We start from the raw sequence: 17,172 nt of genomic DNA on the forward strand, positions 1-17,172 counted from the left end.
TGCAGGAGGCGGCTGATCGATGTTTCTCTCTCATCGATGTTTCTAACTCTCTATCTCTCTCTCCCTTCCTCTCTGTAAAAAATCAATAAAATATATTTAAAAAAAAAAAAAATTATGTGGGGTGCTTTTAAATAACACCCTGCCAGGGTCTCACCCTCACTGGGTCTGCAAGGGGCCTGATATCACCCTGATATCAGCATTATTACTAAATTTTAAGCTTTTCTGTGTGTGAGCAATGGTAGGAACACCATACTAAAAGTACCTCTGATGCAAATTGTCTATGGACAAAGTTTGAGAATGGGCTTGAAAGAGAACACCTTAATGCATGGTCCTTCTGAACCTCACTTCATTGCTAAGTACATGGCAGGAAGATACAAATATTTAGATAATTAGAAAAACCGTAGGTGACCATTAGAAAATAAACCAACTCCTCTTCAGAAAGCTCTCAAATCTGGCAAGCCATCAGCATAACAGTTCTTAATGGAGAACAGAGGCCATCTAACTTGTCACTTGTTTATATGTATTAAGTATTCTTACAGCAATAAACAGCAATAAAGTTGATGAAAGCTAGGCTCAAGTCTCCCAGATAAAGTCCTCAGAAATAATTTGGGGGGAGGGGGAAAGGAAGGAATGCAACTCCAACCATGTTAAGATTTAGAAAGTTATTCTTCAACAAACAAAACAGAGTCTGGGCTATAAAGTTAACAAATTAGAAGTGATGAGAAGAAAAGGCTGAAGTAATGATCACATGTCTCAACTAAACAGTATCTGAATATATAAAACTGTGGCAAAAAATGTTTTTTTAAAAAATATATTTTTATTAATTTCAGAGAGGAAGGAGAGGGAGAGACAGAAACATCAATGATGAGAGAGAATCATTGATCGGCTGCCTCCTGCACGCCCCCTACTGGGGATCCAGCCCGCAATCCAGGCATGTGCCCCTGACCGGAATCGAACCCGGGACCCTTCAGTCCGCAGGCTGATGCTCTATCCATTGAGCCAAACCAGCTAGGGCTGTGGGGGGAAATTTTAAAGATATTTTATTATGAAAAAACTACAGTAATTCCCTCACTTCAATCTTACAAAAAAACAGCCTAACAGTACTGTACTTCAATTAAGAGTTTAGTTCCTTTATATCATCTTACACCATCTACTAAGGGAGGAACTTCTAGTTCAGGGCTCCTTTTCTGTTCCAGAGAAATGAACTCAAACTCCTTATTTATGTTTTGAATTAAGAACGATATTTTACTAAATGAACAAGTCTACATTTGTTCAAAGGTTAGCTTTCAGCCTGCTGCCTGTGGGCATCTATTATAATAGCTAGCTTCAAACAAACTCTGAAACAAGACAAAAAAGGAGAGACCACTCTTGTGGCAGGAAACTTTTATTAGCATTTGGATTTGGAAGAAAGAGATGGGAGTGGAAGAAGAAATAGACAGACCATGATATAAAAGCTCATGAGTACTCAGAATAGATTTCTGGAGCAGGGAGGGAGGTGAAAGGGATTACTAATCCACAGAGAGGAAACAGGTAGGCAGATGCCCCAAAGGGCTTTCATTCGTGGGGCTGATCACTCACAACTCAACTTTGCTGCCTTTTGGAAAACAAGCAGACCAGAAATCACAAAATCAGAAATAGGTTGTAAAATAGCCTGTTTTAAGAAAATGTTAAATATCATTAATGCAACTTTAGAAGTAGAAGTGGATGGAGTTCAAGAAAGTACATTCTACTCAGAGACAAGATATTAAGAAAACTTGGTGCATTTGTAAGCTCAAGTTTCTTCACCTGTAGTGTTCATATTGGTTGCTGATGTCAGAAAGCTTAAGCCAATGGTTAAAAAGTCCTATAACCTAGATCAGTCGTCAACAAACCGCGGCTCATGAACCACATGCAGCTCTTTGGCCCCTTGAGTGTGGCTCTTCCACAAAATACCACGTGTGAACGCGCACGTACAGTGCGATTGAAACTTCGTGGCCCATGCGCAAAAGTTGGTATTTTGTGGAAGAGCCACACTCAAGGGGCCAAAGAGCCGCGGGTGGCTTGCGAGCCGCAGTTTGTCGACCACTGACCTAGATGATAATGAGACTACTTTACAAAAGAAAAATCGTTATTTTTCTTTGATTGCTAGTAATTTAGTACAGTGAGATTGTGTAAGAAAAAAAATCCACATAGAAAGTGTGGACGAAAGGGGCCACATGCTGACCTGACAAGCTCAGGAGAGGCCTGCATGGCAGTTTTGCAGACTGGGAGACCTAAAGTAACCACAAAGGATGGTCTGAAATTAAACCTTAACTAAAAGCAGTTATGGTGGGCAGTTACGTCCTAAGCCAATATCTTCACTGATAAGGTCAACCTTTACCGTAACTGAGCCTATCTGTCTTTTTGCATCTATGATAACATATCCTTGAAATGTCTGGGTAACTTGTGATTTCCCTGTATCTGGAGCCCCTGGGGCACAATCAGATGTGCTAAGCCCAGGACAGATGCAGCAGATTCTTTCATTTATCATGTTAATTGTTCCTGCACCCACCTAAGTATGTGTCCATCATTTTACTTTTTATCCTATCACAGAGGTTTCCCCCACTTCGCTTAATCCCACCTCCTTAAATGTGTCACCAATGAATTTCATGTATAAATACGGATGTAACCCCGCCATTCTCCGGAGCACTATCTCAATTCGTTGAGGTTCTGCTTCCCGGCATATGTCGACAGTTTGGCTCAAATAAACTCACAAAAATCCTTTACAGGTTTCAATGGTTTTTTACATTAACAAAAGGTTGATAAGAAACAGAAGATCTGAGTTTGCTTCAAAAAATTAGCTGACTTTAAGGAAGTTTAAGGTTTTGGGGAGTGGGTGGGTGAGCGAGAAAGGAAACTGAGAAAAGAGGAAGCTGAACGAAGGAAGAATTTATCTATGGCTCTGAGATCAATGCTTCCCTGGAATCCAACCCCTACCACTAGACTGGGCAAGAAGTATGCACTGTTCAACTCCTAAAGAACATACCCACCACAGGACACAGAGTAGGTTTAATTAATGTTTGATTAATGTGAAATTGAATATTTTTTAACTGTGTTCAGGTAGTAAATTATAAGACAGGAGGGGTCTAGCCTGACCCTCAGATACACCTCTAAACATACCATGGCTAACATAAAACTGTGTTTACTAGAAAACTTCACTTTTATTTAGATGAATTTCTAATAGTAACATGAACAAATTACGTAAACAGATAAATATAATAAAGAAAAAGTGAAACCCAAATATTCCTGGACTCAGAAAGCACAGGGTTTAGAGAGGGGAGTACCCAGGCCCAGCCAAAGGAAAATTCCACCTGCCAAGCATAACAAGTGAATGTTAGAAGCTGTTAGCCTCCTGCAGAGAAGCAGGAAATTCTCTTTATAACCCCCACCCCCAAAACACTGTTTTCTTGAACAGTTCTGCCCCTCTAGCATGGGAATCCTGGAAGGTTGTTTTGTGGTTGTTTGGTTTTCCTTTAAGTTTTTCAGTTCTCTTAAATTTGTTTTTGACAGTTCCTGGGCTTCTCAAGGTGATCATTCAATACCTCGTTAACAAGTCTATTATAGGAATTAAGGCAAATGAGCCAAACCTAATTTTTTTAAAAATATATTTTATTGATTTTTTTACAGAGAGGAAGGGAGAAGGAGAGTGATAGAGTGTTAGAAACATCGATTCAGCTGCTTCCTGCACACTCCCTACTGGGGATGTGCCCACAACCAAGGTACATGCCCTTCACCAGAATCGAGCCTGGGACCCTTCAGTCCGCAGGCCGTTGCTCTATCCACTGAACCAAACCGGTCAGGGCGAGCCAAACCTAATTTTAATTACACCTCAATCTACCCAAAGTCTTTTTTCTCCTATACCAACATTGCTAAATGGGCCCAATTCCTTTCAAAATGAAGTACTAAAAGTAATTTTCTAGAAAGTTTTTTGTCATCATTGATCTAGTAAAAGGTTCCTATCTAGTTTTATTCCATAATTTTGCCATTCTGGCTTAAGATTCCACTATACAAGAACCCACTCATTTTCTAGTTAGTTATCTCTGGATCATGTGTGCACTCATTCATTCAGCAAAATTACTGAAAGGCTTATACTAAATGTCAGACACTAAGCTGGACACATTTTATTAACTATATCTTTAGCCAGAAATAAAACACATCAAAGCAAAGCTCTGAAAAATGGACAAGCACAATTTTAGTTGCTTTGGTCAGACAATTTGCCTTGATTCATAAACAGACCTTACAGCTACATTTCCATTACTGGACTTGGATTAGTAATGTGAAAAGTAAAAGCTAGAACTTCAAATGTCTAAAGGAATTGGTCAGAATTTCCTAGGCTTCATTTTTTTTCTCTCCACCAGCCTGTTCTAACTCAATATACCCACTCAAGATACAAGCACATGAGCAGCACAACCTCCACCCATTGTCAACCTATTTTGGTTCCTAGTCACATGTCCCTCTCTTCTTTGGGAAAAGGACAGGAACTGGAGAGTAAATGTGGAAAAGGTAGGGAAGAAGGAGAAAGGAGAATTTACAAAGTAGGTAGGGAACAGATCTCAACTTCCCTTGTAAGCTGCAGCTTTTCTGAAGGCTCCACTCTAGTCCCCAAAGAGTAACATGTCTTCCCCCCCCAAAAGAAAACATTTATTAATAATCAACTATAAACTATTTCTGTATATGTTTAGGCCTTACTTTCAATCTTATAAGCAGGATTTATTTCCATATGTTATAAATGTACGTTGGAATCTAAAAATAGAACAGTTTTAAAACTACTTGATAAAATTCTAGTAGTGTAGAGTATTAACTAAAAAATAGAAGTCCCCCCCCCCCCCCCCCTGACCAGGAAGTGGCTCCAGGTTCTGTTTCTGGCTTTTCTGGTAGCTAGTACCACAATGCTAAGCACTACACTTACACCTCTGCTTCTTGTTCCACCTACATGGTATGCGTTTGTACTTCGATTACTTTCCATGTTGGCTCCACAAATCACAACCAATCTTGTAATAAATATTACTATTTTTAAGTCTTCTCGTGGCTGATTACATAACTTCATAAATTTAAAGACTATTTCTTAACTTCAAAATGTGTTATTTATAAAGTTGGTAGTATCTACTAACTTTCCAACAAGTATGATGACAGAAACTGACACACTTGTACGCCCTCACCTCTCTCTCCCTACTTTCGACATCCCCAGCCTTCTTGTGGCTACTTTTACACTGTCAAGATTTTTGATATTTACATCTGGTTTATAACCATAGCTAAACCTTGAATGCTTAGCTCTAACTGGCCCTAAACACTCGAAACTAATTAAAACCAATATTATTTCACTACGTTTGTGTTAAAAAAAGGAAAGTTTCTCAAGTGTCAAGGCTAAGTATTTTCTCATTTTTTAATCCCCTAGATCTCAAGTAATATTTTAGTTTTGACTTCATCTTAAATGAAAGACTTGCTTTATATTTCATAGCTCATTAAGTATTATCATTACGAAACAACTATTTCAGATCCACTAACTCTGGTTGGGGGCAAAAAGATGAAAATCATACGAAGCCCACAGAGAGAGAATAGTAGCCACTAAATGTGAAGGACATATAGTGCCATAAATTCTACAATCTGACACAGGTCATGTCTTTGCTTGAAATAAAACAGATATTAATAGACAACCCTAAAATCAACTTAAGTATTTAATGACAAGCAAGTATTTATATTTTAATTAAAGTCTAACCTGCTTTATAGTTACCTGTAAGTCCTTTTTATAAAAAACTAAGTTTAGCTTCTCTAATTTGATTTTTAATGTTCTTCCAAGGGTTAGTTTCTATATCTATATCACTAATGAGATACAAAATCTACAAGTTAAAATGGAGCAAATGCTTCCCTGGCTCTGAAACCTAGCTTATAAATAGTTGCTTCTGGTAACAAGCGGACCTGGCTAAGATAGTAAAGGCCAAACCAACTGTATCATAAGAGTACGAAGATTTTCTCACTAAAAGAAAATCTGTAACAGCATCAAATCAAATATTGCATTTATATTAAAAAAACAAATTATCAATCATAAATCTATTGTATATTTTTTCCTAAGTCACATTGGTCAGTATACATGAGGCTTTAATTCAGAAATAATCCTGAAAGAGTGAATGACTAATGTTATCCTCTTTAGGTGTACAGAGTTCTTAACTTCTCAGAGTTTAAGAATATAATAAAGGACTAAATCATAGGTCACTAAGTCATATTGCTTCTCTTCAAGGCACCAAAAGATTATTCATTTAATCATTCACCAAGTATTTACTGCATGCCTACTATGTGCCAAACACAGCTCTAAACAGAAGAAACAAAAGGTGGCCAAAACTCCCAATTTTCATTCTACTTGGGGAAGAGAGAAAATAATTTTGAGAACAATGAAGTCAATTATTGACTCTAAGGTCTTGAAATAAGCACTATTTAAGATGCAAAGGAGCCCTGGCCAGTTTGGCTCAGTGGATAGAGCGTCGGTCTGCGGACTGAAGGGTTCCGGGTTCGATTCCAATCAAGTGCATAAACCTCAGTTGGAGGCTGGATCTCTAGCTCAGGTCAGAGTATGGGAGAGAACCAATTGGTGTGTCTCACATCAGAGTTTCTCTCTCTGTCTCTCCACCTCCCTTCCACTCTCTCTCAAAAAAAAAAAAAAAAAATCAATGGCAAGAATATCCTCTATTGAGGATAACCACCCCCCCTCCCCCAAAAAAAGAAGAAGAAAGAAAAGATGCAAAGAAGAAGCAAGACATGGGTCCCTGCCCTCAAAGAATTTATAATCTGATAGGGGAGATGACATATACTTGGAAAAAATTTAGTAAAGCGTTAGTCAACTTTCATACATTCAGCTTTGGTATAACTCATATACAGTGAAATCCCTAAGCCTATCTACTCCAACCGACCAATAGGCTTTTGGTGTTTCTGCCCAATAATACTACCTATTAACTGAAAGCTCATTTTTGGTAAAGTCTCCATCTTTCTAAAACAGCATTATCCTAATATTTTATTACACTCATCCTTGTATTACCAAAAACTGTCTGTTTTTGTATCAACCTAATACTTTTACAAGGTAAGACTGCCCCCTGCTGGAACTTCTACACTCTGCACAACCTCTATCCTCACTTCACTCACCTGTACTATTATGCTCTGGCCATAGTGGCCTCCTTGCTATTCCTGAACACAGAGTAAAAGCATCAAAGTACAGGAAAGAGTAGCCTCCATCTGAGGGCCTTCTATCCCTGGATTTTCAGGGCTAAAGCTTCACCTTCAAGTCCTTGCTAAAATCCTACCCTTTCAATGACCACCCTAATTAAAATTGCAAACTGGTCCCCAGAACTCCTGATCGCCCACCATCCTGGCTTACCTTTTCCCCAAGGTACTTACCACTTGCTAACACACAGCATATGTTATGATTAATAAAACTTCAATTTTTCTAAGCAGCACTAGTCTCTGGGACTAATCAACAGCCCACTATCCCCTGCATCCTCAATACTCCCCAAGTATATACGTCACTTAAATGATCTGCTTGTATGCCCATTTCCTGTGGATTCTGATTCACACCATCTTAACATTTAGTGAGATACTCAACGTTTGTGAGATCAATGAAATGCCATGTCCTGAACATCAGAGATTAACTTTCTCTTAAAGCAGGTCATTCTATTGTAAAATCACACTCAGGTAATTAATTGGAGATGCCTCTTTTTAAGGCCACCTTAAGACATAGTAAAGAGGTTCTTGCATGGTTCACAGCTCTTTTTCTACAAGGACAATAAAAAGATGCTTTCAGTGGTGCCATAAAAATAAGCATTACCTAATGCACTCAAAAATAAAATAAATCAGGCCAAATTAATTAAGATCAGTTAAAAGGCTTTATGAAAAATGGTTTGTAAGTCTATTTTTGGTTAGATTTTTATTATCCTGTATTTTGGCAGAGAAACAATGTAGGCAACAGAAGTTTGTCATACTAATTTAAAATTTTAGTGAAGAGGGTGGTGGCTGGGTGAAGGAGAGTAACAGGACATCTGTAACAGTGTCAACAATAAAGAAAAGCTTTAGGGAGTAATTTTAAAAATATATTATTTAAAAGCTGGTAGTGGCAATTTTTTAAAATGGTTGTAAATTCTTTGACCCACCTCCCATTTGAGATGGAGTGTGATTTCCCATGTCCTGCAATCTGGGCTGGCCTTAGTCACCTGCTCATAACAGATCAGAAAAGGTCACGGGGTTGCAGCAGGTTCCTTGGAACACTTGCTTGCTAAAGCATCCTCTCTGGATACCCTAGTTATCATGCTATGAAGAACCCATGCCACATGATAAGGACATGTGAAGGTGCTCTAGTCAAGAGCCTCAGCTGGGCCCAGCCTTCTAGTCACTCCAGCCCAGGTGACATGTGAGTGTGGAACCCTTCAGATGATCCCAGCCCCCAGCCATCTGAGTCTAACCCAGTGGCTTGAGTCTTCCAAGCTTAAGCCCCAGATATTGTGGAGCAAAGACAAGCCATCCCTGCTGTGTTCTGACCGAATTCCTGACCCGCAGAATCTGTGAGCGTAATAAGATGGCTGTTGTTTCATGCCACTAAGCTTGGGGGGGGGGGTGGTTAGAGAGGCAATAAACTGGAAAACGAATGCTAACCCAAAGCCTATATCTAATTACCATATTTCATTTTCTCACCACCTAGATTTCATTATTTAGTACAGATAAGTCACTTATCCTTATCAAGAGGTCAGCATCACAGATTCACACTCTGGGGTCAGGGCAAATAAATTATCCAAAGTTAACTTTGATAGCTGTTAGCCATCCATTTTTTTAGTTGTCTAAAGCTGTCTGCTGAATCAATAAGGTTGATGCACCTATGTGAAGTAGCTTGATAAGTGCTAGCTATATAGATAAATAGATATATCACTATATCTCAGATCAAAGCACACTATTTCAATAACACCATGTGGGGAGGAAAGAAGATAACATTATAACTGTTAAGAGGGAGCTAAGCTCAAGGCTCCATGCTGTGTTCACAACATTAATGAAATGTTTTTTCTCCAGGAATCAATTCATGAAATTGAAAATGATCAACACTTCAAAAATCTATTTCCAAAAATCTCTCACTAGAGATAACAAGCATGTATCACAGATCAGAAGTAATAGTAATATTAAGGTAAAATTCTGACTTAAGAAAACAGGTTTAAATCAATCAAAATCAGACATATCACTTCTTTGTTGTTTTTCAATGCAAACCAAATTAATCTTACTATAGTGTTATTTAACTAAAAAGTCTAGAGCTCAAGGCTGAGAATGTGAGATCTTTTATGACAGTAAAAATGATTTTAGAAGCATTAAAAAACCAACATGCACAATTAATGTATGGCTCTTCAATTAAAATACTTTTAAAAGTGAAAAAACAAAACAAAAATCCACCTGCTCCCCTTTCATTGTAACTTTTCTGCAGTTAACACTGCCTCCTAAGGATGCAGAATAAAAGTGAACTATTGAAAGCAAACGCACACTTGATTGTTCATTTTAGTATTTTAAGTTAGGGCACCTACTCTACAAATTCCACCAAAGACAGAATAAACAAATTCAGGATGACCTATATTAGCTACTGTATGTTAAATTACAAACTCTTTTCAAGGCACCAAGTCAAGGACACTAATTCATGAAAACAGCAGCTTTTAAATACCATGGGAATGAAATATCACTATATAGTGAATTCTATTTTCACATAAAATTGTGCAGTTCAAGAAAGATCCTAAAGACTTATTTCCTGTGATTAAAAAGGGTAGGGAGGATTGTTAGATTAAAATCTCACCACCGATAGAGAATAAAATTCAACAGGAAGCAAGCCAGACTAGTTCTCATGGCATGTGTATCAAACACTGAAGAGTGTCCATAGAAACCAAGGCCTCACACACCTGCCAGCTTGCTGATTAGGGTACCTGGCTCCTCATTTTAGGCAAAAAGCTCTAGAACAAACCTTTGTTTGGTTGCTAAATATTTACAGAGGCCAGGACATTTTCCAAGGAAAGAACTACTTACCAAGGGTGGTACCATCCTTCCCCATGATGCACTTCATTGAGGTGATGATCTGCTGCACAACAGGCGGTGACAGTGACGTGGCATACACTGCACTATGAGAATGTGTTCGCAGATAGTCTATCAGCTCCTGGGGAGTTCACAGAAGCAAGGCATCAGAGGCAATGTTTGGGTTCACCGGCAATGTCACTGCCTACCTTCCAGGAGAAAGCAGGCTCCTCCTCCCTTCAGCAGACTGGAATAGGGACACTAATCTGAGAGGCAAGGACAACCAACTGGGTTGGACACATGGCAACGTCCTTACGCTTTGTTTTATTTTTTAAACCTGCCACACAGAATGAGAAAGTAGTTTTAAAGAAACCCTCTAAATTTGGACAGCGTATCACTTAATGATATAAATAGATCTACAATGCAGAATTAAACAAGAAAGTGTTTATATTACTTTTGGACAAGTGGTTTACTTGTAAGTATTAAAGAAAATATCATCTGCATCCCACATCTGCAAAGCCCTCCTTACACTTCTAGATCAGAGAAAATCAATTCTCTAAATCAATTTTAAAGGCATTCAATATCCTCCACATATATATTTATAAAATTATATGTGGCAGAAAATCCCTGGGTCTTTCACAGAACACTAAGGCCTGCAACAAAGAATAAAGAAAAACCTTGTTTATAAGATACAAGGTTTTCAAAGAAATCAGTTGTCTATCCCCAATCACTGATACCTTCTAACTTCACTAAGTCTTTAAACATTCACACAAAAAAGCTTATGTACCAGAATCAAGAAGACACATAATGTGGCTTTTTAATAGTGTACGCAAAATTACGCAAAATTATATAAAACCCACAATAACATAAATATAATGTACCGAAAATACCTCCCAGAGTATTATTATCTGTCCTTTGATTTAGCAATAAATCTTACCAAAAGGCAATCAACTCTCCAAAGTAGCCTGGTCCCATTATCAAAACTCAAGGTAAAAAATCTACCAAACTGGACTAAAACTACTGATAATAAATTTTCTCTAAAGGGCAATCAATTATTAAGAGAAAATCCATGCTTTAAGATTTCCAAAGTATTAAAGAGGAATTAAAGAAATTTACAATTACCAACTATATGCCACATACAAATATTTAACATACACTGTTTTTTCCCTAAAACTGCAGTTTTTAAACAGCATTTTTTTGTTTGTTTGTTTTTGTTAATCCTTACCTGAGGATATTTGTCCATTGATTTTTAAAGAGAGTGGAAGGGAAGGGGAGAGACAGAGAGAGAAAATCTGATTTGAGAGAGACACATCGATTGGTTGCTGCCCAAAGGAGCTCCGATCATGCGGGGGATCAAGCCTGCAACGTGCCCTTGGCGGGAATCAAACCTGGGACCCTTCAGTCTGCAGGTCAATACTATATCCACTGAGCCAAACTGGCTAGGGCAAAGTAACAGTTTTAATGAGATATAATTCACATACGATAGAATTCACTTTTTCAATGTGTACAATTCAGTGTTTTTTAGTATATTCATAGAACTATACAACTGTCATCACTACCTAATTTTAGAACATTTTCATTACCTCAAAAAGAAACCTCACACCCATTAGCAGTCACTTTCCACTTCCCCCAGCTCCTCAACCCCTAGCAACCACCAATTTACTTTCTATCTCTATGATCTGCCTATTCTGGATAAAGCATATCTATACCTATCTAATAAAAGAGAAACATGGTAATTAGCGTACGTCCGCTACCCTTCCCATTGGCTAATCAGGGCGATATGCAAATTAACTGCCAGCCAAGATGACAGCCAGCAGCCAGGCAGCTTGAAACTAACATGAGTCTTGCTTGCTTCAGTGACGGAGGAAACCAACGTTACCCGCCTGCCTTGCCGGCCTCTGAGCCTGCAGTTTGAAACATAGTTACAAATATAGAAGCTAAACAAAACCCCAGAAACCTGCTTTCAGCGAGCCAGGATCTCAGAGCTGGAGTTATACATTGTTTCAATTATAGAACACAAACAAACCAGATACCTGCTTTCAGCAGCAGAGGCCTCAGAGCTGGAGCCAGAGCTAAAGCTGGCCCAGAATAAAGAAAAAAAAAAGAAAAAAAGGAGCAGTTGGGAGCTTCAGCCCTCAACCCCTCACCCAGACAGGCCAGGCACCCCAGTGGGGACACCCACCTTGAAGGGTGTGTGACCAGCTGCAAACAGCCATCATCCCCTCATCCAGGCTGGCCAGGCACCCCAGTGGGGACCCCCACCCTGATCCAGGACACCCTTCAGGGCAAACCAGCCAGCCCCACCCATGCACCAGGCCTCTATCCTATATAGTAAAAGGGTAATATGCCTCCCAGCACCGGGATCAGTGTGACAGGGGGCAGCGCCCAAAACCCCTGATGGCCCTGCGGCTCTGTGTGTGACAGGGGGTGGGGCCACAACCTCCCTATCCACCCTGCTCTTTTCATGACAGGCGAAGGCGCCCCAACCTCCTGATCAGCCCTGCTCTGTGCCTGATACGGGGGGGCTCCCCAAGCCCCCGATCGCCCTGCGGCTCTGTGTGACAGGGTGCGGCGCCCCAACCCCCTGATTGGCCCTGCTCTGTGTGTGACAGGGTGCGGCGCCCCAACCCACCCCACACGGGCCCTGCTCTGTGTGTGACAGGGTAGAGCCAGAACTTCCCCATCGGCCCTGCCCTGAGTGTGAGAGTGGCGGCGCCCCAACCCCCTGATCGGCCCTGCTCTGTGGGTGATAGAGGGCAGCGCCCCAACCCCCTGATTCGCCCTGCTCTGTGTGTGACAGGGGGCAGTGCCCCAACTCCCCTATCGGCCCTACTCTGTGAGTGACAGGGGGGAGCACCCCAACCCCTGATCGACCCTGCTCTGTGTGTGACAGGGTAAGGAGCCCCAACCCCCCTGATGGGCCCTGCTCTGTGCGTGACAGGGGGTGGCGCCGCAACCTCCCCATCGACCCTGCCTTGAGTGTGACAGGGGGCGGTGCCCCAACCCCCCAATAGGCCCTACCCTGAGCGTGACTGAGGGTGGCATCGCAACCTCTCAATCTGCTCTGCTCTGTGCATGACAGGGGGTGGCGCCCCAACTCCCCAATCGGCCCTGCTCTGAGCCCGACCAGGGGCTGCACCTAGGGATTGGGCCTGCCCTCTGCCACCCGGGAGCAGGCCTAAGCAGCAGGGCGTTATCTCCCGAGGGGTCCCAGACTGTGACAGGGCACAGGCCAGGCTGAGGGACCCCCCCCTTCCCCCCGAGTGCACAAATTTTTGTGCACCCGGCCTCTAGTCTATACTAATAAAAGACAAACATGCAAACTGTACCTTCGCTTCGCCTTAAGCCATGCCCACCAGCCAATCAGAGCGACTATATGCAAATTAACCCAACCAAGATGGCGGCCAGCAGCCACGGAGCTGGAGCAAGCAGGAGGCTTGGTTGCCCCAATGATGGAGGAAGCCAACTTCCCACCTGCCACGGCGGGCTCTGAGCTCCACTCAAACCAACAGAGTTTCAATTATAGAAGATAAATAAACCCAGAGACTTGCTTTCAGCGGGCATGGCCACGGAGCTGGAGCGAGCAGGAGGCTTTCCCTCCCGCCCGCCCTGGCCGGCTCTGAGCTCCTCTCAAGGCTACAAAGTTTCAATTATAGAAGGTAAATAAATCCCAGAAAAAAAAAAAAAAAAAAGAAAAAAAGGAGAGGTTGGGAGCTTTTGTCGCCGGGGGGGCTGTGGCCAGCCTGAAAACGGCCCTCAGCCCCTCACTCAGGCTGGCCAGGCACCCCAGTGGGGACCCCCACCCTGAAGGGGGTGTGACCAGCCTACAAACACCCATCAGCCCCTAACCCAGGCTGGCCAGGCACCCCAGCGGGACCCCCACCCTGATCCGGGACACCCTTCAGGGCAAACCAGCCGGCCCCCACACATGCACCAGGCCTCTATCCTATATAATAAAAGGGTAATATGCAAACTGACCCTAACAGCAGAATGACTGGGAATCTGGGAATGACTGGTCACTATGACACACACTGACCACTAGGGAGCAGACGCTCAATGCAGGAGCTGCCCCCTGGTGATCAGTATGCTCCCACAGGGGGAGCTCTGCTCAGCCACAATCCAGGCTGACGGCTGCCAGTATGGCAGTGGTGGTGAAAGCCTCTCCCACCTCCTCAGCAGCGCTAAGGATGTCCAACTGCAGCTTAGGCCTGCTCCCCGTTGGCAAGTGGACATCCCTGAGGGCTCCCGGGCTGCCAGAGGGAGGTCTGACTGCCAGCTTAGGCCCAATCCCCCCAGGGAGCAGGCCTAAGCCAGCAAGTGGTCATCCCCCAAGGGGTCCCAGACTGCGAGAGGGCACAGGCTGGGCTGAGGGGACGACCCCCCGCAGTGCACAAATTTTTGTGCACTGGGCCTTCTAGTTGAAGAGATAATATAACATGTGACCTTTTGTGACTTCCTTCTTTAACTTAACATAAAGCTTTCAAGGTTCATCCATGTTGCAGCATGGACATACATTATTTCTTAAACCCTTACTACAATCTTATAAGCCAGCATATTTACCTCTGTTTTACTGATAAGGAAATTGAAAAGTTAAATGCTTTGTCCAAGGTCTCACAAAGTTAAGGAAATAATCAAACCCAGGCCTCTGTCTCCATGGTTCAAACATTTTTACCATGCCACACGCCTCAAATGGCTTAGAGGTCAGTATATGATTTTTAAATTGAAAAACCAAAAACACAAAAACCCACAAAACAAAATAAAAAACAAAGCCTTATAATACACCAGAGCTAACAAAATAATCATTTTTCTTCCTGTCTTTATGTTCACCCAAGATGCATTTAAGTCTAAGGGCAAGGAACTTGGCCTTTTATTCCCATCAGCTCCCATGACAACCCCACTACTTTGAAACTGAGCACAACTCAAACCCAGCAAAAGAGTGTGGCAAACAGGCAGCACCACTGTGTGTTCTTTCATACAAGAGGGTATTCTATATCTCAAACCAGCATGTAGTTTAGAACGAAGCTCAAAGAAGAAAACAACAAACAATGAACAGAACCAGCCTTCAATGCCTCAGTCACTCACCAGGCAGCTGAAGTGTGAACCCGCTGGCACCATGAGCCTAAACCACAAATTCAGGATCTCGCATCCCAGTTTGGAAGCTATTAGACATGACTTACTAAACCTAGTAGCCAGTGCCTTTGTTCTTAACTGCTCAATAATCACAGCCCATTTACCTTCTTCCCTCCAATGTATCCTCCAGAAGCACCAAAGCTCTTGGTAAATGTTCCCATCATAACGTCCACATCCTCAGGATCCAGGCCAAAGTAATCTACCACACCTCGTCCCGCAGGGCCCAGAGCCCCGATGCTGTGGGCTTCATCAAGATACAGGTATGCCTTGTATTTCTTCTTAAGGGCAATCACCTCAGGAAGGCGAACAATGGATCCCTCCATGCTGGCAAAACAGAGTAAACAATACATACACTGAGACTTCTTAACTCTCAAAATTAGGAGCTGGCCACTATATTAATTTCTGAATTTTACTGCTTTTTGAAATAGTCTAACAACAACTCTGCCTGTGGTTTTAAACTGGCAAAATCAAATGATGCCATGGCTAGAATGGATCTTTTAAAACAAGTACTAGAACACAATCTTTTTTTTTCTTTAATATATTTTATTGATTTTTTACAGAGAGGAAGGGAGAAGGATAGAGAGTTAGGAACATCGATGAGAGAGAAACATCGATCAGCTGCCTCCTGCACATCCCCCACTGGGGATGTGCCTGCAACCAAGGTACATGCCCTTGACCGGAATCGAACCCGGGACCCTTCAGTCCACAGGCCGACGCTCTATCCATTGAGCCAAACAGGTCAGGGCAAATCTTAATTCACTACAGAGGAATAAAAGTCACAGCAGATTCTTCTAAAGCTTGTAATTATAGGCAACGTTAGACTCTGCATCACATAGGTATGCAATTGAAATTCTACAGAAAGAATTAAAAAACATTAGGAGGTAAGAAAGTAAGTGGAAGGGCTGCAAATAAATAAAATAAAAATTTCTTAATATTAAATGGTGTGTAACTTAGTTCTGACATATTAGAAAACATATTTCAATTCTTGACCTATATACAAATTCCCTCTATAAACAGAAAAATAAAGGATCCAAATAGAAGGGAGATTTGAGGACCATGTAGCATGATGGAAAGATTAAAAGCCAGACAAAAAGACTTTTGTCCTAGAGCTAACTCTGCTTCCAGGTACTTTAACAAGTCAAAAACACTGTCTCCTTAGTTTCCAGGGGGGTCTAATTAGTGTTTCCTTGAGAATGAAGTGAGGCTGAAAAATTCTAAGACTTCATGGAACCAAATCTGAAAAATTAGAACATAAAGCAGGATTACCTATATATTCCCTCCACAAGGATTAGAATCTTCTTCCAGGGCCTTCGTGTCCGAGGCTGACCACAGACAATGGCATCTTTCAATAGCTTCTCTAGGCTCTGCATGTCTATAGCACACACAAAAAGATGTCAGCATAAAGTACTTTCTCTTTCCTAACTTTATTCCAGAAATGCAAATAAACATTTCTTATTTAGGAAGACTGTCTCAGACAGCAAAGGACATTAACAAAGTCAGAACAGGGCAGAAAAAGATGGAGCAAAATGAGTGAGCTACTGCTATCTTGAATTAAAATCTCGTCTGAAATGTAACAAATGTTCAAAGTCACAGAACTCAACAAATGACTGTGGCACAGTTGAGTCAGGTGGTTAGCAGGCTTATGAAATTACCAATGTTTCATGTTAAATACTTGGCCATTCAGTTAGCTTTTTTTGTATTTATAAAATCAACTGTATCTTAGTGAGTCATTCAGAAATAATGCATAAAGAAGACTGAGCAAGAGTATGGAAACCACTATACAGTGGGGCCTTGACTTACGAGTTTAATTTGTTCAGAGACCGAACTCGTTAAGGAGCTCTTTAACTCAAATTACTCTATCAACTCAATGCAAACAATTGTCCGAGAGACAGCTGGTATCTCAAAAAACTCGTTAGTCGGGACACTCATAAGTCAAGGTCCCACTGTAAATACATACACCTCCTAAAAATCAAATATGGGGAAAAACTTCAAAGTACATGCCCATTTCCT

At 41.5% G+C, this 17,172-nt stretch overlaps 1 protein-coding gene across 8 annotated transcripts in view; it reads right to left on the reverse strand.

Moving 5' to 3' along the window:
- SPTLC2 (serine palmitoyltransferase long chain base subunit 2) overlaps positions 1–17,172 on the reverse strand; it is a 92,437-nt gene that overhangs the window by 25,019 nt on the left and 50,246 nt on the right. For all 8 annotated transcript variants that reach the window (XR_004968339.1, XM_036314199.1, XM_036314170.1 and 5 more), the window contains exons 7-9: positions 16,429–16,534; positions 15,267–15,486; positions 10,048–10,174 (exon numbers count right to left, since the gene is read on the reverse strand). Coding sequence is in view for 7 of the 8 variants with exons in the window: in XM_036314199.1 (XP_036170092.1) it covers positions 10,048–10,174; positions 15,267–15,486; positions 16,429–16,534 (453 nt within the window). In the remaining variant the exon portion in view is untranslated. The remainder of the gene's footprint in view (positions 1–10,047; positions 10,175–15,266; positions 15,487–16,428; positions 16,535–17,172) is intronic.

The sequence above is a fragment of the Myotis myotis genome, unplaced genomic scaffold, assembly GCF_014108235.1.
Source record: "Myotis myotis isolate mMyoMyo1 unplaced genomic scaffold, mMyoMyo1.p scaffold_m19_p_1, whole genome shotgun sequence".
Classification (NCBI taxonomy): domain Eukaryota; kingdom Metazoa; phylum Chordata; class Mammalia; order Chiroptera; family Vespertilionidae; genus Myotis; species Myotis myotis.